Source organism: Rhinoraja longicauda, chromosome 41 (assembly GCF_053455715.1).
Source record: "Rhinoraja longicauda isolate Sanriku21f chromosome 41, sRhiLon1.1, whole genome shotgun sequence".
Taxonomy (NCBI): Eukaryota; Metazoa; Chordata; class Chondrichthyes; order Rajiformes; family Arhynchobatidae; genus Rhinoraja; species Rhinoraja longicauda.
In genome coordinates this window covers 6,560,101-6,583,074 of record NC_135993.1, presented here as the reverse complement: position 1 = coordinate 6,583,074, position 22,974 = coordinate 6,560,101, and the positions used below count along the sequence as shown (strand labels likewise).

Here is a 22,974-nt window from a genome sequence, read left to right as displayed (position 1 = left end):
CCTGCCTCTAACGTGTCCAACCCCTTAATAATCTTATACGTTTCGATAAGATCTCCTCTCATCCTTCTAAATTCCAGTGTATACAAGCCTAGCCGCTCCAGTCTTTCAATATATGATAGTCCCGCCATTCCGGGAATTAACCTAGTAATCGTCTAGACACCTATTGTCTATTGTAACCCCCCAATGACAGTCAGTATCTGTGGAGCCTGTGCCTCAGTGGGAGACAGCATTTAAGGGAGCTGTACCCCCTGGTACACTACATCCACATCCGTCCAACATGCATTAGATTGAGAAACCGAGTGCCTTGAGGGGACCAAGAGTGAATGGTGGAAACAGTGTGTCAGCGATATCTTGATGGGTTTTATTGAAACAACTGCAGCAATGTTTAATTAGGCGGTGGAAGTGATAGCAGCCCTCGGACAACAATCGGGCACGCGTGGCTTCCGCGCTGAGGTTCAACGTCCAAGAGCACACAGTGTCCCGTCTGTGGTGGCATCGTATCTCGTCCGCAGAGAGAGAGAGAGAGAGAGTTCGACGCAGTCGTACGTATCCCCTGCCACCACTGCTCTCGAACAATCTGAGGGTGAATTATTGCAAAGAAGCTGCAAGGAAGCAAAAGGGTTTTAGGTGCGACTTTTGCACGGGCTTTGTGGCCACTTCCACAAACCCCTGGGGGGGGTGTGTCACAGAGTAGCAGAGCAACTCCCCAAAAGCAGCGACTGATTTGTGGAGGTTAGTTAAGAGATTTAAGGAGCTGAAATAAATTAGTATAAACACATCTGGTGATCCGCTGGCTTGAGCCATGATGATAAAATACTTGCCGATAATCACTGCATGCACTAGCGGTGTGGACACCACACAGAGTGCATCGACCAGGTCACAGAACACTGGAGCCTGAACTCCTGATAAAGCTATTCCTGAAGGTACAAAAACAAACGGTCTGGATGGTTGTCCCTGGGCCAGCTCTGGAAAGCATCGAATTCAGCGCAAGGACGCCCACTTCACTCCTCTTTCCTCAGCGTCAAGTGGTCCCACAGTGTAGCTGGGGCAACGGAGGGAGAGCGCGGCTCCCCATTCTCATCGAACCGCAGACACAGGGTGTTCCTGATCACCAGCTTCTCCATTATAATGGAGGCGCAGAACCAGGGCACTGCGTACTCCAGAGTAACCAACCCCATGAAGTCGTAGTCGAACTGGGAGTAGTCCCAGGGGCAGGCGTTGAACTGGCGAAGGATGAGGCCCGTGGAGAACTCCCAGACGTAGGTCCACAGTGTGTAGATGAGGCACCTCACCAGACCTGGGCACCGGTTCTTGAGGGACAGGTACATTTGCTCCACCACCATGATGGACGTGCCGTAGATGAACAGAGCCCACACGCTGGTAACTCCCGGGAACTTCCAGTTGAAATTGATGACAAACTCCCAGGCGGCCGTGAACATGACCTCACAGAAGTATCCGTGGATGGCGTAGAGGTACCAGCGGGAAAGGGCTCCAAGAGGTTCCAGCGCTCCCACCATCCTCTTGGCCTCTTTATGTTGCATCGAGACCTGCACAGACAGAGATCAGGAATGAGTGGGTTAACATACCATGAGCGCTCGACAGCACCGGGCCTGTACTCACTGGAGCTCAGAGGGACGAGGGGGAGGGACTGCATTGAAACTTACCGAACAGTGAAAGTCCTGGACAGAGTGGATGTGGAGAGGATGTTTCCACTAGTGGGAGAGTCTTGGACCAGAGGCCATTCATTCCGAATTAAAGGACGTTCCTTTAGGAAGGAGATGAGGAGCAATTTCTTTAGTCAGAGGGTGGTGAATCTGTGGAATTCTTTGCCACAAAAGGCTATGGAGGCCACGTTAATGGATATTTTTACGGCAGAGATCGAAATATTCTTGACTGGTACGGGTGTCAGGGGTTATGGGGAGAAGGCAGGAGAATGGGATTAGGAGGGAGAGATAGGTCAGCCACGATTGAATGGCGGAATGGACTGGATGGGCCGAATGGTCTAATTCTGCTTGAGTACACCACTGCACACTGGGGACAATTTACGATTTTTACCGAAGTCAATTAACCTACAAACTTGTACGTCTTTGGAGTGTAGGAGGGAACTAGAGCACGCGGTCACGGGGAGAACAGACAGCGCCTGTAGTCGGGGTTGAACCCGGGTCTCTGGCGCTGTAAGGCAGCAACTCTACCACTGGGCCACGTGCCGCCTCTGTGCCACCATGATGGCTTGCTTATTTATCCGGTGAATTTGGAGTATTTTGAAGAAGCACACAAGTCTACATTAATGACAGATAAAAAGGACTGAAGCTTTTGAGGAGAAATTTACTGGTGGCATGTTGGAAAACAAAGTTCCAACGTAGTGTGGACTACATAGTGGGTAGAGTGGAGGGGCTAGATGATTAGGAAGTCAGATAGAATGCTGGCTTTATTGTGTGAGATAAGGAGTACAAAAAATGAGAACATTTGGTACATTGTCCTGTACCGAGTATAAAAAGATTTTGCTTGGGTAGTTTACAAAAACACAGGTGTCAACTTCTCTACATCGGCGACACCAAGCGTAGGCTCGGCGATCGTTTCGCTCAACACCTCTGCTCAGTCCGTCTTAACCAACCTGATCTCCCGGTGGCTCAGCACTTCAACTCCCCCTCCCATTCCCAATCTGACCTTTCATGGTCCTGGGTTTCCTCCATTGTCAGAGTGAGGCCCAGCGCAAATTGGAGGAACAGCACCTCATATTTCGCTTGGGTAGCTTACACCCCAGCGGTATGAACATTAACTTCAGATAGCCCTTGCTTTCTCTCTCTATCCCCTCCCCCTTCCCAGTTTGCCCACTAGCCTTACTATCTCCGACTTTGTCCCGCCCCCTCCCCTGACATCAGTCTGAAGAAGGGTCTCAACACGAAACTTCACCCATTCCTTCTCTCCCGAGATGCAGCGCGGAAACAGGTCCTTTCGGCCCACAGGGTCCGCGCCGCCCAGCGATCCCCTCACACTAACATTATCCTACACCCACTAGGGACAATTTTTACATTTACCAAGCCAATTAACCTACATATGTGTATGTCTTTGGAGTGTGGGAGGAAACCGAAGATCTCGGAGAAAACCCACGCAGGTCACAGGGAGAACGTACAAACTCCGTACAGACGGCGCCCGTAGTCGGGATCGAACACGGGTCTCCGGCGCTGCATTCGCTGTAAAGCAGCAACTCTGCCGCTGCGCCACCGTGCCGACCAGCATTTTAGGTGAGAGGGGGCAAGATTTAATAGGAATCTGTGGGGCAACCATTTCACACATATGCTGGGGGTGTATGGAATGAGCTGCAAGATTAGGTCATTGAGGTGTAGGGAAATAACTGCAGATGCTGGTACAAATCGAAGGTATCACAAAATGCTGGAGTAACTCAGCAGGTCAGGCAGCATCTAGGAGAGAGGGAATGGGTGATGTTTCAGGTCGAGACCCTTCTTCAGTGACATAGGTCATTGAGGTAGGTACAACAGTTAAAGGACACTTGGACAGGGACATGGACAGGTAAGGTTGACAGGGATATGGTCGAAATGCGGCCAAATGGGACTAGCTTAGATGCAGCATCTTGGTCGGTGTGGATGAGTTGCTAAAAGGCCAGTTTCTGTGCTGAATGACTCCAGCTCTTGCTTCAACATGCATAGAAACATAGAAAATAGGTGCAGGAGTAGGCCATTCGGCCCTTCGAGCCTGCACCGCCATTCAATATGATCATGGCTGATCATCCAACTCAGTATCCCGTACCTGCCTTCTCTCCATACCCCCTGATCCCTTTAGCCACAAGGGCCACATCTAACTCCCTCTTAAATATAGCCAATGAACTGGCCTCAACTACCTTCCGTGGCAGAGAATTCCACAGATTCACCACTCTCTGTGTGAAAAAAAACTTTCTCATCTCGGTCCTAAAAGACTTCCCCCTTATCCTTCAACTGTGACCCCTTGTTCTGGACTTCCCCAACATCGGGAACAATCTTCCTGCATCTAGCCTGTCCAACCCCTTAAGAATTTTGTAAGTTTCTATAAGATCCCCCCTCAATCTTCTAAATTCCAGCGAGTACAAGCCGAGTCTATCCAGTCTTTCTTCATATGAAAGTCCTGCCATCCCAGGAATCAATCTGGTGAACCTTCTCTGTACTCCCTCTATGGCAAGAATGTCTTTACAGGGTTTGTTGATGACACCACACCCAGATTAACCCATAGTTCCATTATCTCCTATTAGCGTTTGAGGCCCTCTGAGGGGGCGCTGTGAACTGTTTATGTATGTGCTGTGATGTTTGTGTGCCATTGTATGTTCGTTCTTAGTACCTGAACTGATGTACAGCACTTTGGTCAACGTGGGTTGTTTTTAAATGTGCTATACAAATAAAATTGACTTGACTTGGCTATTATTTAATAAGGGATATCCTTGCATTGGAGGAGAATGTAGAGGAGGTTGATTCTCCAACCATGAAGTTATAAAGATTTAATAGGAATCTGTGGGGCAACCATTTCACACATATGCTGGGGGTGTATGGAACGAGCTGCAAGATTAGGTCATTGAGGTGCAGGAAAATAACCGCAGATGCTGGTACAAATCGAAGGTATTGTAGTGGCCTGGCGGAGGCCAGAGAAAAGGCAAGACGCCAGGCAGTGTTTTGTTAGATTCTTTATTAGGCTGTGAGCTGGTGCCCACAGCGTAGTTCTCCAAGGGATGAACCACGCCTTCCCTTGGTCTGGCTTTTAACCCCTTTCACCTGTCCGTCACGTAACGAGGGGGCTGACCCGAGGAGTGGCCTGATCCGCCACAGGACCCCCCCCAAGAACCGGAGGTACAAAACGGACAGGAGGGCGCACGAGGCGACCAGCCCGGGTGCGCACCATGACCGGCGCAGGGACCGGCGACTGACCGACAGGTGGAGGGGTCGTAGCAGACACTGGAGGGGGTAGCTTGGACGGGGGGCGACCGCGCGGGCGGGGCTGTGCAACCGGCACCGGCCGATCAATGTCCACGTGTGCCGGCTTCAGCCGTGCGATCGAAACAGTCTCTCTGCGACCCCCCATGTCCAGAACGAATGTGGCCGAGCCGTGTTGTAGGACCCGGAAGGGGCCCTCGTACGGCCGCTGGAGAAGTGATCGGTGTGCGTCCCTGCGCAGGAACACGAACTGGCAGTCCTCCAGAGCGGCAGGGACGTGTGGCTGGAATGTCCCATGACGTGATGTGGGCACAGGTACCAGCCTGCCCACCGTCTGCCGAAGACGTTGCAGGGCGTCAGAAGGCTGCTCCACTCGACCGTGCGCTGGTGGGATGAAGTCCCCGGGAACCGTCAAGGGGGCCCCGTACACCAACTCGGCGGAGGAGGAGGCCAAGTCCTCCTTGGGTGCGGTGCGGATCCCCAGCAAAACCCACGGCAGGGCGTCCACCCAGTCTGGGCCCGTGAGCCGAGCCTTCAAGGCAGCTTTCAGCTGGCGGTGAAAGCGTTCCACCAACCCGTTCGACTGTGGATGGTACGCCGTAGTGTGGTGTAGGCTGACACCCAAGAGTCTTGCCATGGCCGACCACAGTTCCGAAGTGAACTGTGGCCCCCGGTCGGATGTAATGTCCAGTGGTACCCCGAACCGGGCGATCCAGTGCGCCGCCAAGGCCCGCGCGCAGGTGGCCGTCGAGGTGTCTGCCAGCGGAATGGCCTCCGGCCACCGCGTGAAGCGATCTACCACAGTGAAGAGGTGGGTCATGCCCCAGGCGTCAGAAGGCTGCGTGTTCAAATCACGTCGGGGTCACCAATGTAGTGGCCTGGCGGAGGCCAGAGAAAAGGCAAGACGCCAGGCAGTGTTTTGTTAGATTCTTTATTAGGCTGTGAGCTGGTGCCCACAGCGTAGTTCTCCAAGGGATGAACCACGCCTTCCCTTGGTCTGGCTTTTAACCCCTTTCACCTGTCCGTCACGTAACGAGGGGGCTGACCCGAGGAGTGGCCTGATCCGCCACAGTATCACAAAATGCTGGAGTAACTCAGCAGGTCAGGCAGCATCTAGGAGAGAGGGAATGGGTGAATGTTTCGGGTCGAGACCCTTCTTCAGTGACATTTACGTTCTGTTCTTTGATCTTTTCTGCAAGTCGTGTGTATTTCTCCCTCCAGCGATTGACCCATTATTTTCAAACCTTATTACAATATCCACCAGCACCACCTCTCCCCCCCCCTTTGCCAAACACCAGGTCTGGTTTCCATTACACTCCGCCATCACAACTCAGGTGCAGCTCCACAAATGCCTCTCAACCGCATTGATTCTTCGCATGAGAGCAATGTCTTCCAAAATAAAAACACGACTCCAGAAGAACTCAACAGGTCAGGCAGCATCTGAGGAGGGAAAAGATGTATGTCGATATTTCGGGTACAGACCCTGCATCCAGCTTGTACTCGCTGGAATTTAGAAGATTGAGGGGGGATCTTATAGAAACTTACAAAATTCTTAAGGGGTTGGACGGGCTAGATGCAGGAAGATTGTTCCCGATGTTGGGGAAGTCCAGAACAAGGGTTCACAGTTTAAGGATAAGGGAGAAGTCTTTTAGGACCGAGATGAGAAAGTTTTTTTCCACACAGAGAGTGGTGAATCTGTGGAATTCTCTGCCACAGAAGGTATATTTTTTTGGTTGTGTATGTGTGGGAGGGGGTGGTGGTGTGGGGGGGGGGGGGAACTTTTCTCTTCCTCACGGCGCGGGGTGCGGCTCGGCTGCGGGGCCTAACATCGCCCGGTGCGGCTTGACCGCTGGACTTTACATCGCCCGGTGCGGCTTGGCCGCTGGACTTAACAGTGCCCGGTGCAGCTCGGCCGCGGGACTTAACATCGCCCGGTGCGGCTCGGCCGCGGGACTTTACATCGCTGGTGCGGTTCGACTGCGGGACTTAACATCGCCCGGTGCAGCTCGGCCACGGGACTTAACATCGCCCGGTGTGGCTCGGCTGCGGGTCTTTACATCGCTGGTGCGGCTCGACTGCAGGACTTAACATCGCCCGGTGCGGCTCGACCACGGGACTTAACATCGCCCGGTGCGGCTCGACCACGGGACTTAACATCGCCCGGTGCGGCTCGACCATGGGACTTAACATCGCCCGGTGCGGCTTGGCCACGGGACTTAACATCGCTGGTGCGGCTCGACCACGGGACTTTACATCGCCCGGTGCGGCTCGGCCACTGGACTTAGCTGCGCAAGGCTTGGTCGCGGGCCTTTCATCGCCCGGTTCGGCCGCGGGACGTTTCAGCGCCCGGTGCAGGGACTGTGGGGTCGGTCGGGGACGAGCTGTCTGTCCGTGGGCGTGGGGAAGAGAGTGGAAGTTTTGTTGCCTCCATCACAGTGAGGGGGTGTTTGGAGTCACTGTGATGGACGTTTGTGTTGGGGTCATGTGTCTTGTGTTCTTTTTTTCTATGACTGCTATGTAGTTTCGTTCGGTACTTCGGTGCCGAACGACAAATAAAGCTCTGTTATACCTGTTATACCTGTTATGTTATAGTTGAGGCCAGTTCATTGGCTATATTTAAGAGGGAGTTAGATGTGGCCCTTGTGGCTAAAGGGATCAGGGGGTATGGAGAGAAGGCAGGTATGGGATACTGAGTTGGATGATCAGCCATGATCATATTGAATGGCGGTGCAGGCTCGAAGGGCCGAATGGCCAACTCCTGCACCTATTTTCTATGTTTTTATGTTTCTATCAAGACTCGGGGGGGGGGGGGGGGGAGGGGGGGAACAAGAAAGGTTACCAGTTTGTGGCAGAGGATGGGAAGTGGGATAGATTAGTTGGTGAGATGTGGAAATGGAAGGGGAGAAGATGTGTAGGAAGGAACTCCAGACGCTGGTTTAAACCGAAGATGGACACAGAATGCTGAAGTAATTCAGCGGGTCAGGCAGCATCTCTGGAGAGAAGGAATGGGTGATGTTCCGGGTCAAGACCCTTCTTCAGACTGATGTCAGAGGAGACGGAGGTACATAGATAAGGAAGTGTATAGGTAAGGATGTGTAAGGTGTGAAAATAGGACAAAGGGAATGGAGACCAAAGAAAATGTAGCCTAGATGATTGTTGGCTGGGAGAAGGTAACACCAAAGCAAACAGAGATAAAATGTAGTCGGAGACAGTAAGACTGGTCGGAGAACTGGGACAGGGGGAGGGATGGAGAGAGAGGGAAAATAAGAGTCAATGTTCATACCGCTGGGGTGTAAGCTGCCCAAGCGAAATCATACCGCTGGAGAAGATGGGCGGATAGGACCAGGTGGAGGTTGGGAGGGGTGGATAGGCGATAGATGGAGCCAGATGGGGAGAGGTTGGAGATGAGGCTTTGCTGCAGGAACTCCCCAAATCACCAACCCCTCCCTCCACCACCCAGATCCATCAGTCCATCATCCCTCGAATCTCTGGTTCCATGGGTAAAGTCTGAGCCTCCATCCCTCCCCTCCTCCATACTGCTACCTACCGGCCCTTCCTTCCTGCTCCCCTGAACCAGTGACTGACACCCTTTTGCCACCACAGTTGCTGCTTGACCCACTGAGTTTTCTAGTGTTCTGCTGTTGATCCAGACTCTGGTGTCCTGAGTCTCTTTTGTCTTCAAACTATTCTTGTCTCCCAAAGATTGGTTGAGCAGAGTGGTCGTTTACTGGAGATCAAAGGAATTACGGTGAGGGGCATCTGAAGGTGGATACTGGAAACATGTTTCCCCTTATGAAGGTATATGGGGTATAGTTTCAGAACAAAGCGGGCTCAAGGAACAATTGCTTCTCTCAAAAGGTGGGCTTCACAGGGCACAGCGGTAGAGTTGCTGCCTTACAGCGCCAGAGACCCGGGTTCCATCCTGACTATGGGTGCTGTCTGTACAATGTTTGTACGTTCTCCCTACGACCGCGCGTGTATTTTCCGGGTGCTCCAGATTCCTCCCACACTCCAAAGACGCGCGGGTTTAGTTTAGTTTAGAAATACAGCACAGAAACAGGCCCTTCGGCCCACCAAGTCCGCGCGGACCAGCGATCCCCGCACACTAACACTATCCTACACACACTGGGGACAATTTACAATGATACCAAGGCAATAGAAACATAGAAACATAGAAAAAAGGTGCAGGAGTAGGCCATTCGGCCCTTTGAACATGCACCGCCATTCAATATGATCATGGCTGATCATCCAGCTCAGTAACCTGTACCTGCCTTCTCTCCATACCCCCCGATCCCTTTAGCGACAAGGGCCACATCTAACTCCCTCTTAAATATAGCCAATGAACTGGCCTCAACTACCTTCTGTGGCAGAGAATTCCACAGACTCACCACTCCCTGTGTGAAGAAATGTTTTCTCATCTCGGTCCTAAAAGACTTCCCCCTTATCCTTAAGCTGTGATCCCTAGTTCTGGACTTCCCCAACATTGGGAACAATCTTCCCGCATCTAGCCTGTCCAACCCCTTAAGAATTTTATATGTTTCAATAAGATATAGGGCGGCACGGTAGCGCAGCGGTAGAGTTGCTGCTTTACAGCGAATGCAGCGCCGGAGACTCAGGTTCGATCCTGACTACGGGTGCTGCACTGTAAGGAGTTTGTACGTCCTCCCCGTGACCTGCGTGGGTTTTCTCCGAGATCTTCGGTTTCCTCCCACACTCCAAAGACGTACAGGTATGTAGGTTAATTGGCTGGGTAAATGTAAAAAAAAAAAATTGTCCCTAGTGGGTGTAGGATAGTGTTAATGTACGGGGATCGCTGGGCGGCACGGACTTGGTGGGCCGAAAAGGCCTGTTTCCGGCTGTATATATATGATGATATGATATGAAGATCCCCCCTCAGTCTTCTAAATTGCAGCGAGTATAAGCCTAGTCTATCCAGTCTTTCTTCATATGAAAGTCCTGCCATCCCAAGGATCAATCTGGTGAACCTTCTCTGTACTCCCTCTATGGCAAGAATGTCTTGAAGGCTAGAAGGCAATTAGCTGACAAATCTGCACGTCTTGGCCCTTGCTGTCCTGCCAGCACCCGAGGTCAGGATCGAACCCAATTCTCTGGCACTGCGAGCCAGGGGCTCGGCCATCCGTGCCGCCCTTTTTTAACCACATTTCCAATTTACGCCAATTCGAACATTGTAAACGTTTGCTGAATTATTTAGAGTCTTTACCTTTTTGACAGAGTGAAGCGAGAGAGAGAGAGAGAGCGAGAGAGAGAGTTGGCAGGAAATACCACTGTCTACCACAATGTTCAATTAACACGTCTTAAACAACTTCTCTTTTCGGGTCACTTCCTCCTGATAAACAGCGTTGTTATGGGAACCCACGTACTTTTAGCCGCAACGCAATTTAATCTTTGATCTCGTTCTCTCTCCATCCGCTTCCTCCAATGGTTTCATTTAGTTTAGAGATACAGTGTGGAAACAGGCCCTTCGGCCCGCGATCCCCGTACACTAATACTATCCTACACACACTAGGGGCAATTTACAATTTTAGCAAGCCAGTTAACCTACAAACCTGCACGTCTTTGGAGTGCGGGAGGAAACCGAAGATCTCGGAGAAAACTCACGCAGGTCATGGGGAGAACGTGCAAACTCCGTAGACAGCACCCCTAGTCGGGATCGAACCCGGGTCTATGGCGCTGCAAGTGTTGTAAGGCAGCAACTCTACCGCTGCGCCACCATGCCGCCCTTAGCACGGTGCTGATGCTATGTCTGTCTCTCAATGGCCCCTCAACTTTGGAGATCCCCAAATCTCCAGGAGCTACTTAGAACCTGCAAAGACATTTCTGTCCGTTTGGCACACCTCTGGAGAAGTGAAATTAATGGTCATTGTGGAATTTTTCTAACAGATTCACAATATGACAGTGATCACAATATGATAAGTTTTACTCTACAAATTGAGAGGGAGAAGGGAAAATCGGAAGTGTCAGTATTACAGTATAGCAAAGGGGATTACAGAGGCATGAGCTGGCCAGAATTGACTGGAAGGAGGCCCTAGCAGGGAAGACTGTGGAACAGCAATGGCGGGTATTCCTGGGAATAATGCAGAAGTTGCAGGATCAATTTATCCCAAAATGGAGGAAAGATTCCAAGGGGAGTAAGAGGCACCCGTGACTGACAAGGGAAGTCAAGGACAGCATAAAAATAAAAGAGCAGAAGTACAACAAAGCAAAGAAGAGTGGGAAGCAAGAGGATTGGGACTCTTTTAAAGACCAACAGAAGATGACTAAGAAGGCAATACGGGGAGAAAAGATGAGGTACGAAGGTAAACTAGCCAATAATATAAAGGAGGATAGTAAAAGCTTTTTTAGGTATGTAAAGAGGAAAAAAATAGTCAAGGCAAATGTGGGTCCCTTGAAGACAGAAGCGGGGGAATTTATTATGGGGAACAAGGAAATGGCAGACGAGTTGAACCGGTACTTTGGATCTGTCTTCACTAAGGAAGATACAAGCAAACTCCCAGATGTTCTAGTGGCCAGAGATCCTAGGGTGACGGAGGAACTGAAGGAAATCCACATTAGGCAGGAAATGGTGTTGGGTAGACTGATGGGACTGAAGGCTGATAAATCCCCAGGGCCTGATGGTCTGCATCCCAGAGTACTTAAGGAGGTGGCGCTATAAATTGTGGACGCATTGGTGATCATTTTCCAATGTTCTATAGATTCAGGATCAGTTCCTGTGGATTGGAGGGTAGCTAATGTTGTCCCACTTTTTAAGAAAGGAGGGAGAGAGAAAACGGGAAATTATAGACCAGTTGGTCTGACATCAGTGGTGGGGAAGATAAAAGTCAATTATAAAAGACAAAATTGCGGAGCATTTGGATAGTAGTAACAGGATTGTTCCGAGTCAGCATGGATTTACGAAGGGGAAATCATGCTTGACTAATCTTCTGGAATTCTTTGAGGATGCAACTAGGAAAATTGACAGGGGAGAGCCGGTAGATGTGGTATACCTTGACTTTCAGAAAGCCTTTGACAAGGTTCCACATAGGAGATTGGTGGGCAAAATTAGAGCACATGGTATTGGAGGTAGGGTACTGACATGGATAGAAAATTGGTTGACAGACAGAAAGCAAAGAGTGGGGATAAATGGGTCCCTTTCAGAATGGCAGGCAGTAACTAGTGGGTACCGCAAGGCTCGGTGCTGGGACCGCAGCTATTTACAATATACATTAATGACTTGGATGAAGGGATTAAAAGTAACATTAGCAAATTTGCAGATGATACAAATCTGGGTGGTAGTGTGAACTGTGAGGAAGATGCTATGAGGTTACAGGGTGACTTGGACAGGTTGTGTGAGTGGGCGGATGCATGGCAGATGCAGTTTAATGTGGATAAGTGTGAGGTTATCCACTTTGGTGGTAAGAATAGGAAGACAGAGTATTATCTGAATGGTGTCAAGTTAGGAACAGGGGACATACAACGAGATCTGGGTGTCCTAGTGCATCAGTCACTGAAAGGAAGCATGCAGGTACAGCAGGCAGTGAAGAAAGCCAATGGAATGTTGGCCTTCATAACAAGAGGAGTTGAGTATAGGAGCAAAGAGGTCCTTCTGCAGTTGTACAGGGCCCTAGTGAGACTGCACCTGGAGTACTGTGTGCAGTTTTGGTCTCCAAATTTGAGGAAGGATATTCTTGCTATTGAGGGCGTGCAGCGTAGGTTTACTAGGTTAATTCCCGGAATGGCGGGACTATCATATGTTGAAAGACTGGAGCGACTAGGCTTGTATACACTGGAATTTAGAAGGATGAGAGGAGATCTTATCGAAACGTATAAGATTATTAAGGGGTTGGACACGTTAGAGGCAGGAAACATGTTCCCAATGTTGGGGGAGTCCAGAACAAGGGGCCACAGTTTAAGAATAAGGGGTAGGCCATTTAGAACTGAGATGAGGAAAAACTTTTTCAGTCAGAGAGTTGTGAATGTGAAATTCTCTGCCTCAGAAGGCAGTGAAGGCCAATTCTCTGAATGCATTCAAGAGAGAGCTAGATAGAGCTCTTAAGGATAGCGGAGTCAAGGGGTATGGGGAGAAGGCAGGAACGGGGTACTGATTGAGAATGATCAGCCATGATCACATTGAATGGCGGTGCTGGCTCGAAGGGCCGAATGGCCTCCTCCTGCACCTATTGTCTATTGTCTAACCCACGGGTTTTCAATCCTTCCTAAATATTCCTCTTCCTCTCTCTCTCAGAGATACAGCACGGTAAAAGGCCCTTCGGCCCACTGTCCGGGTAGAGAAGATTTATGAGGATATTGCCAGGACCTCTAGTCTCCCCCTCCTCGATTCTCAGTCTGATGAAGGGTCTCGACTGACTGAGAATCAAGTTACCTGAATGGTGTCAAGTTAGGAACAGGGGACATATCATATCATATCATATATATACAGCCGGAAACAGGCCTTTTCGGCCCACCAAGTCCGTGCCGCCCAGCGATCCCCGTACATTAACACTATCCTACACCCACTAGGGACAATTTTTACATTTACCCAGTCAATTAACCTACATACCTGTACGTCTTTGGAGTAGATCTGGGTGCCCTAGTGCATCAGTCACTGAAAGGAAGCATGCAGGTACAGCAGGCAGTGAAGAAAGCCAATGGAATGTTGGCCTTCATAACAAGAGGAGTTGCGTATAGGAGCAAAGAGGTCCTTCTGCAGGTGGACCTATTCCCTTTGTCTAGAGATGCTGTTTAATCTGCTGAGTTACTCCAGCGTTTTATGTCTATCTTAGGTGTAAACCACCATCGGCAGTTCCTTCTTACACCTATAACGACCTCTTATCCTTCTTACACCTATAATGATCTCTTGTCCTTAATGTTTATTCTAATTCTGTCAGCAAGTCATAGAGTCATACACCGTGAAAACAGGTCCTTCAGCCCAACATGCCTACGCCGACCAATATCCCCATCCAAAATAGTCCCATCTGCCCGCGTTTGTCCCATATCCCTCCAAACCTGTCCTATCCATGTGCCTGTCTAAATGCTTCTTAAACGTTGCGATAGTCCCTGCCTCAATTACCTCCTCTGGCAGCTTGTTCCATACATCCACCACCCATCATGTAAAAAAGTTACCCCTCAGGTTACCATGAAATCTTTCCCCCCTCACCTTAAATCTATGTCCTCTTGCTCTTGATCCCGTTACTCTGGGCAAAAGACTCTGCGTTTAGCCAAGCTCGCTGTCAAAATTCTGAAGCTCTGCAGTCTGAAGAAGGATCCCGACCTGAAACGTCACCTATCCAAGCTCTCCTGAGATTCTGCCTGTCCTGCTGAGTTACTCCAGCGCTCTGTGTCTTCTTCTGTCACGATCCCACGGCGTTTTGGGCTTCCTCTTTGTTATCTCTGTGCTCCGGCAATCTTCTGGCCGGTGCTACTTTGCGTTCTGCTGCATTTGTGGCTGGCATTTCCTCATTCACAACTTCTCCATCTCCATCTTCACTTCCTTCTCCACAAAAACCCCCATTATTCTTGCAAACTCATCTCGTCTCGAAAGCAGCTTAAGATCCTGGAGTTGCAGGTCTGACCCTGCAAATGGGGAAATGGTCGAGTCTCTCTTCCACCTTGCCCACCTCTATTTCATTTTGTACTACTCCTTAATAGCTTGCCTCCCATTCTTTCGTGCACTTGCATATCATTCTGTCTCCATTCGAATTCTGTGCTTTTCCCATCTGAACACATCTCTCTCTCCACATTCTCAGTCTTATTGCCTTACTTCTTTTACCTTCTCTTTAACACATACCTCCAGTTTCAGGAACAGTCTCTTCCCAGCAGTTATCATAGAAAAAAACATAGAACATAGAAAATAGGTGCAGGAGGAGGCCATTCGGCCCTTCGAGCCAGCACCGCCATTCATTGTGATCATGGCTGATCGTCCACAATCAATAACCCGTGCCTGCCTTCTACCCATATCCCTTGATTCCACCTAGCCCCTAGAGCTCTATCTAACTCTCTCTTAATTAAGGAGAGGAAGTATAACATAGCAAAGAAGAGTGGGAAGACAGAGGATTGGGACTCTTTTAAAGAGCAACAAAAGTTAACTAAAAAGGCAATACGAGGAGAAAAGATGAGGTACGAGGGTAAACTAGCCAATAATATAAAGGAGGATAGCAAAAGTTTTTTTAGGTACGTGAAGAGGAAAAAAATAGTCAAGGCAAATGTGGGTCCCTTGAAGACAGAAGCAGGGGAATTTATTATGGGGAACAAAGAAATGGCAGACGAGTTAAACCGTTACTTTGGATCTGTCTTCACTGAGGAAGATACACACAATCTCCCAAATGTTCTAGGGGCTGGAGAACCTAGGGTGATGGAGGAACTGAAGGAAATCCACATTAGGCAGGAAATGGTTTTGGGTAGACTGATGGGACTGAAGGCTGATAAATCCCCAGGGCCTGATGGTCTGCATCCCAGAGTACTTAAGGAGGTGGCTCTAGAAATAGTGGAAGCATTGGAGATCATTTTTCAATGTTCTATAGATTCAGGATCAGTTCCTGTGGATTGGAGGATAGCAAATGTTATCCCACTTTTTAAGAAAGGAGGGAGAGAGAAAACGGGTAATTATAGACCAGTTAGTCTGACATCAGTGGTGGGGAAAATGCTGGAGTCAATTATAAAAGACGAAATTGCTGAGCATTTGGATAGCAGTAACGGGATCGTTCCGAGTCAGCATGGATTTACGAAGGGGAAATCATGCTTGACAAATCTACTGGAATTTTTTGAGGATGTAACTAGGAAAATTGACAAGGGAGAGTCAGTGGATGTGGTGTACCTCGACTTTCAGAAAGCCTTCGACAAGGTCCCACATAGGAGATTAGTGGGCAAAATTAGGGCACATGGTATTGGGGGTAGGGTACTGACATGGATAGAAAATTGGTTAACAGACAGAAAGCAAAGAGTGGGGATAAATGGGTCCCTTTCGGAATGGCAGGCAGTGACCAGTGGGGTACCGCAAGGTTCGGTGCTGGGACCCCAGCTATTTACGATATACATTAATGACTTAGACGGAGGGATTAAAAGTACCATTAGCAAATTTGCAGATGATACTAAGTTGGGGGGTAGTGTGAATTGTGAGGAAGATGCAATAAGGCTGCAGGGTGACCTGGACAGGTTGTGTGAGTGGGCGGATACATGGCAGATGCAGTTTAATGTAGATAAGTGTGAGGTTATTCACTTTGGAAGTAAGAATAGAAAGGCAGATTATTATCTGAATGGTGTCAAGTTAGGAGGAGGGGGAGTTCAACGAGATCTGGGTGTCCTAGTGCATCAGTCAATGAAAGGAAGCATGCAGGTTCAGCAGGCAGTGAAGAAAGCCAATGGAATGTTGGCCTTCGTAACAAGAGGAGTTGAGTATAGGAGCAAAGAGGTCCTTCTACAGTTGTACCGGGCCCTGGTGAGACCGCACCTGGAGTACTGTGTGCAGTTTTGGTCTCCAAATTTGAGGAAGGATATTCTTGCTATGGAGGGCGTGCAGCGTAGGTTCACTAGATTAATTCCCGGAATGGCGGGACTGTCGTATGTTGAAAGGCTGGAGCGATTGGGCTTGTATACACTGGAATTTAGAAGGATGAGGGGGGATCTTATTGAAACATATAAGATAATTAGGGGATTGGACACATTAGAGGCAGATAACATGTTCCCAATGTTGGGGGAGTCCAGAACAAGGGGCCACAGTTTGAGAATAAGGGGTAGGCCATTTAGAACGGAGATGAGGAAGAACTTTTTCAGTCAGAGGGTGGTGAAGGTGTGGAATTCTCTGCCTCAGAAGGCAGTGGAGGCCAGTTCGTTGGATGCTTTCAAGAGAGAGCTGGATAGAGCTCTTAAGGATAGCGGAGTGAGGGGGTATGGGGAGAAGGCAGGAACGGGGTACTGATTGATAGTGATCAGCCATGATCGCATTGAATGGCGGTGCTGGCTCGAAGGGCTGAATGGCCTACTCCTGCACCTATTGTCTATTGTCTATTGTCTAAATCCATCCAGTGATTTGGCTTCCACTGCCCTCTGTGGCAGAGAATTCCACAAATTCACAACTCTCTGCGTGAAAAAGTTCCTTCTCACCTCAGTTTTAAATGGCTTCCCCTGTATTCTAAGACTGTGGCCCCTGGTTCTGGACTCCCCCAACATTGGGAACATTTTACCTGCATCTAGCTTGTCCAGTCCTTTTATAATTTTATACGTTTCTATAAGATCCCCTCTCATCCTTCTAAACTCCAGTGAATACAAGCCTAGTCTTTTCAATTTTTCCTCATATGACAGTTATCAGGCAACTGAATGTTCCTCTCATCGGCTGGAGTCCGGTCCTGACCTCCCACCTTCCTCACTAGAGACCTTTGAACTTTCAATGTTTAGTCTTTGCACTAAATGTTGTACCCTTTAACTTTTCACTGTGAACAGCTTGATTATATGCATGTATAGTCTTTCTTCTTGACTAGATAGCATGCAAACATGGCACGGTGGCGCAGCGGTAGACTTGCTGCCTTACAGCTAATGCAGCGCCGTAGACTCAGGTTCGATCCTGACCACAGGTGCTGCCTGTACGGAGTTTGTACGTTCTCCCCGTGACCTGCGTAGGTTTTCTCCAAGATCTTCGGTTTCCTCCCACTTCGGTTAACTCCAAAAACGTACAGGTATGTAGGTTAATTGACTAGGTAAATGTAAAAATTGTCCCTAGTGTGTGTAGAATAGTGTTAATGTGCGTGGATCGCTGGGCGGCGCGGACTCGGTAGGCCGAAGGGCCTGTTTCCGCGCTGTATCTCTAAATCTAATCCTGGTCGGTCCTGTATCCTGGTCGGTACACAGGACAATAATAAACTAATCTATTTATTTTCGCTCTCTGTATCTTGCTGGCCACATTAATTTTATCTTCCAAAAATCTCATCCCGAGTTAATCCCTTATATCTGGGCTTCTGTCTTTCTACTATCCTCTTGTTTTTTTTCTACCCCCACCCTTTCCTATCTCTCTCCCTCCACATCTCCCTTACCCCAGTCTCATGTTTAGTTATAGTTTAAATTAGAGGTACATTGCAGAAACAGGTCCTTCGGCCCACTGAGTCCGCGCCGACCAGCGATCCCCGTACACTAACACTATCCTACACACGAGGGGAAAATTCACAATTTTGTTTCACAATTAACCTGCAAACCTGTAAATCTTTGCATTGTGGGAGTAAACTGAAGCACCCGGGGAAAACTCACGCGGTCATGGGGAGAAGGCAGAAACTCCGTACCGACAGCACCTGTAGTCTGGATCAAACCCTGATCTCTGGCGCTGTAAGGCAGCAACTCTACCGCTGCGCCACCATGCCGCCTTTACTGGAAATTACTCTCCTATGACTTTGTCCCTCCGTTTTATTCCCTCCGCACCGACCACCCATTCCCTGTTATCATCATATCATATCATATATATACAGCCGGAAACAGGCCTTTTCGGCCCACCAAGTCCGTGCCGCCCAGTGATCCCCGTACATTAACACTATCCTACACCCACTAGGGACAATTTTTACATTTACCCAGTCAATTTTGTTCAGTAAGATACTTTCTTCCTGTCTTTGTCGGTCCCTTTTCTGGATTTGTTTCTCTCACATTTCCCCTTCTCACTTTTTACCCCTATCATTGTCCGTCCCCGCTTCCTTGTTTCATTTTATATCTCTCACTCTCTGATTCTCTCACACTATATTTCACATTCTGTACAGTTTAGTTTATTGCCACGTGTACCAAGGTACAGTGAAAAGCTTTTGTTGCGTGCGATCCAGTCAGCGGAAAGACAATACATGATTACAATCGAGCCATTTACAGTGCACAGATACATGATAAGGGAATAATGTTTAGTGCAGGGTAGAGCCAGCAAAGTCCGATCAAGGACTTCTACGTCTAGCACTCTCTTTCACATGTGAAGAGTCTACTTGTCTTTTTCCCTCAATATCATCACACCTTGCTTTCTCCCCTGTGTGTGTATTGCTTTATGAATGCTCTGCATTTCTCCGCTTCTCTCAGTCTTTATCATTCCCTTTCTCTCTCCCTTACACATATGCCCCCACTTTCTTGTTCTTAGGATTCTCTCCTCTCCTTCCACAGTCTAGGTGTCTGTTTCTTTGCACTCTCTCATAATATCTTCATGGTTTTACAGTAGCCAATAAGCCCACCATTCTGCATAACGTTCGGATGCAGGTGGAAACCAGAGCATCCTTTTAGAAGGATTAGGGGGGGGACCTCATTGAAACTTAACACATAGTGAAAAGCCTAGACAAAAGTGGATGCGAGAGTCTAGGACCAGAAGCCGTAGCCTCAGAATAAAAGGACACACCTTTAGAAAGGAGATGAGGAGGAATTTCTTTAATCCAAGGGTGGTGAATCTGTGGAATTAATTGCCGCCAACAGCTATGGAGGCCATCATCGGGTATTTTTAAGGCAGAAATTGACAGATGCTTGATTGGTAAGGGTTTCAGGGGGTTATGGAGAAGGCAGGAGAATGGGGTTGAAAGGAAATGATAGATCAGCCAAGATTGAATGGCGCAGTAGACTCCAAGGGTCTCGACCCGAAACGTCACCCATTCCTTCTCTCCAGAGATGCTGTTGACCTGCTGAGTTACTCCAGCTTTTTGTGTCTACCTGCGCAGTCGACTCGATGGGCCGAAAGGCATACTTCTACTCCTACTTAGGAACTTATGAACCCAGCCGGTCACAGGAAGAATGTGCAAACTGCACAGGCAGCATGGATGTCAGGATCGAACAGGGGGTCTCTGGAACTGCGGGCCAACAGCTCCACCAATTGCACCATAAAACCCGAATCTGCTGGTGGGCTCTCTATAAATGTTCTCTCTTATAACACACAAATCAATTGGCATGTAGTTCTGGTCGTCCCAATGTATGTAAGATGTGGAGGCTTTGGATAGGGTGCAGAAGAGGTTTATCGATATGATGCCTGGATTATCGATAGGTTATAAGGAGATGCTGGGAGATGTTCAACTCGAGGACGTGCACAAGTTGAGGGGAGACCTGATAGAACTATATAAAATTGTGAGAGGCATAGATAGTACAGATAGTCAGCCCCTTTTTCCCCCAGGGCAGAAATGTCAAAGACTAGCGTGCATAGCTTTAAGGTGAGAGGGGCAAAGACTGGCGTGCATAGCTTTAAGGTGAGAGGGGCAAAGACTAGCGTGCATAGCTTTAAGGTGAGAGGGGCAAAGACTAGCGTGCATAGCTTTAAGGTGAGAGGGTCAAAGACTAGCGTGCATAGCTTTAAGGTGAGAGGGGCAAAGACTAGCGTGCATAGCTTTAAGGTGAGAGGGGCAAAGACTAGCGTGCATAGCTTTAAGGTGAGAGGGGCAAAGACTAGCGTGCATAGCTTTAAGGTGAGAGGGGCAAAGACTAGCGTGCACAGCTTTAAGGTGAGAGGGGCAAATTTAAAGGAGATGTGGGGACAAGTTTTTTTTTGCGCAGAGGATGGTGGGTGCCCGGAACATGCTGCCAGGGGAGTCATAGTCATACAACATGGAAACAGGCCCTTCGGCCCAACTTGCCCACACCGACCAACAAGTCTCATCTACACTAGTTCCACTTGCGTTTGGCCCATTCTATATACTAAAACTCTTGTTTGTTTGTTCCTGAACTACAGCCAAATTGATACACGATAGCGCGACAATTTTAGGCCCACCTTACTCACCATCGTCCCTTTGGTACCAATGCAAGAGGTTTCATTGAAATCGGTGTTATATTTTTAAGGTTATTCACATTTTAAAGTTTAAATCTATCTCCTAGGGAGGGAGGGAGGGGGTGGAGCGAGCAGAGGGAGGGAGGGGGGAGGATAAGAGGGGATGAGGGGGATGGAGTGGGGGGGAGAGGAAGGGGGAGGGGAGGGAGGAGAGAGGGGGAGGGGAGGGTGCTGCACCAATGCAGGAGAGGTTTGGGCCCAACAGGTCCACTTGGTCTAGTATCCCTCTAAACCTGTCCTATCCAGGAGGTGGAAGCAGATATGATAGTGTCATAGAAACATAGAAAATAGGTGCAGGAGTAGGCCATTCGGCCCTTTGAACCATTCAATATGATCAACCAAAATCAGTACCCCGTCCCTGCTTGCTCCCCGTATCCCTTCATTCTGTTAGCCCCAAGAGCTAAATCTAACTCTCTCTTGACAACATCCAGTGAATTGGCCTCTGCTGCCTTCAGTGGCAAAGAATCCCACAGATTCACAACTCTCTGGGCGAAAAAGTTTTTCCTCATCTCAGTCCTAAATGGCCTACCCCTTATTCTTAAACTGTGTGACCCCTGGTTCTGGACTCCCCCATTTAAGAGGCACATGGATTATGTAGGGAACAGAGAGATACAGATCATATCCAGGCAGTTGAGGCTAGTTGGTCTTGGCATCACGTTCGGCACAGACATTGTGGGCCGAAGGGCCTGTTCCTGTGCTGTACCTTTCTATATTCTGACTGCGTACCAGTTGTCGGCACCGTCCCCCTCACCCCCTACCCACCGATTTCCCTATTCGACCATCAACTAACTACCTCCCTAACCTAACCTGCTGGGAGACGGTGGATGCCCCTCAACCTAACCTGCTGGGAGATGGTGGATGCCCCTCAACCTAACCTGCTGGGAGACGGTGGATGCCCCTCAACCTAACCTGCTGGGAGAACGTGGATGCCCCTCAACCTAACCTGCTGGGAGATGGTGGATGCCCCTCAACCTAACCTGCTGGGAGATGGTGGATGCCCCTCAACCTAACCTGCTGGGAGATGGTGGATGCCCCTCAACCTAACCTGCTGTGGTGAAGGCTGGATCTCAACCTAACCTGCTGGGAGAAGGTGGATGCCCCTCAACCTAACCTGCTGGGAGACGGTGGATGCCCCTCAACCTAACCTGCTGGGAGATGGTGGATGCCCCTCAACCTAACCTGCTGGGAGGTGGTGGATGCCCCTCAACCTAACCTGCTGGGAGACGGTGGATGCCCCTCAACCTAACCTGCTGGGAGATGGTGGATGCCCCTCAACCTAACCTGCTGGGAGATGGTGGATGCCCCTCAACCTAACCTGCTGGGAGACGGTGGATGCCCCTCAACCTAACCTGCTGGGAGATGGTGGATGCCCCTCAACCTAACCTGCTGGGAGGTGGTGGATGCCCCTCAACCTAACCTGCTGGGAGATGGTGGATGCCCCTCAACCTAACCTGCTGGGAGATGGTGGATGCCCCTCAACCTAACCTGCTGGGAGATGCTGGATGCCCCTCAACCTAACCTGCTGGGAGACGGTGGATGCCCCTCAACCTAACCTGCTGGGAGATGGTGGATGCCCCTCAACCTAACCTGCTGGGAGATGGTGGATGCCCCTCAACCTAACCTGCTGGGAGATGCTGGATGCCCCTCAACCTAACCTGCTGGGAGACGGTGGATACCCCTCAACCTAACCTGCTGCCCACTGGTGGGAATGCTCCTCAACCTAACCTGCTGGGCTGATGGCCAAACCACAACCTAACCTGCTGCCGGGACTTGCTCTTCAACCTAACCTGCTGGGGTGAAGGCCGGTGCTCAACCTAACCTGCTGGCGGTGGGTTGCCGTGCAACCTAACCTGCTGTGGTGATGGCCAAACCACAACCTAACCTGCTGCCCACTGGTGGGACTGCTCTTCAACCTAACCTGCTGGGGTGAAGGCCGGTCCGCAACCTAACCTGCTGGCCGCCGGCAGGTCCCCGCTTCCATCGGTTACCTTTGAGAGATCAATGGACGAATAACCGGCGGCGGGCTTCAGCTCGGCTCCGACCGGGGCGACTGTCGTGGGGCTGGGCGGCCTCCTGCTGTCCCGGGAGCGGGCGGGCGGGCTGGCGGCGCGGTGGATGGGCAGCGAGCTCAGGCTGCCATCCCTTCCTCCCTCCCCGCCGGACGCAACGTAAACATTGCGCCGTGACGTCACGGAGGACGCGGAGGAGGAGGCGGGGCGACGTGGTCCAGTCCCCAGCAGGTTGGACACATGGGCACATGGACACATGGACACATGGGCACATGGACACATGGGCACACGGACACATGGGCAC

At 49.8% G+C, this 22,974-nt stretch overlaps 1 protein-coding gene across 1 annotated transcript; it reads right to left on the bottom strand.

Moving 5' to 3' along the window:
- Positions 1 to 346: 346 nt before the first annotated feature.
- On the bottom strand, positions 347 to 22,816 carry LOC144611745 (transmembrane protein 229B-like). Its single transcript, XM_078430978.1, has 2 exons — positions 22,650 to 22,816; positions 347 to 1,547 (listed from the first exon to the last, which is right to left on the bottom strand). The coding sequence occupies exon 2, from the start codon at positions 1,539 to 1,541 to the stop codon at positions 1,002 to 1,004; it is 540 nt and encodes a 179-aa protein (XP_078287104.1). The 5' UTR covers positions 1,542 to 1,547; positions 22,650 to 22,816; the 3' UTR covers positions 347 to 1,001.
- Between the last annotated feature and the right edge of the window lie 158 nt (positions 22,817 to 22,974).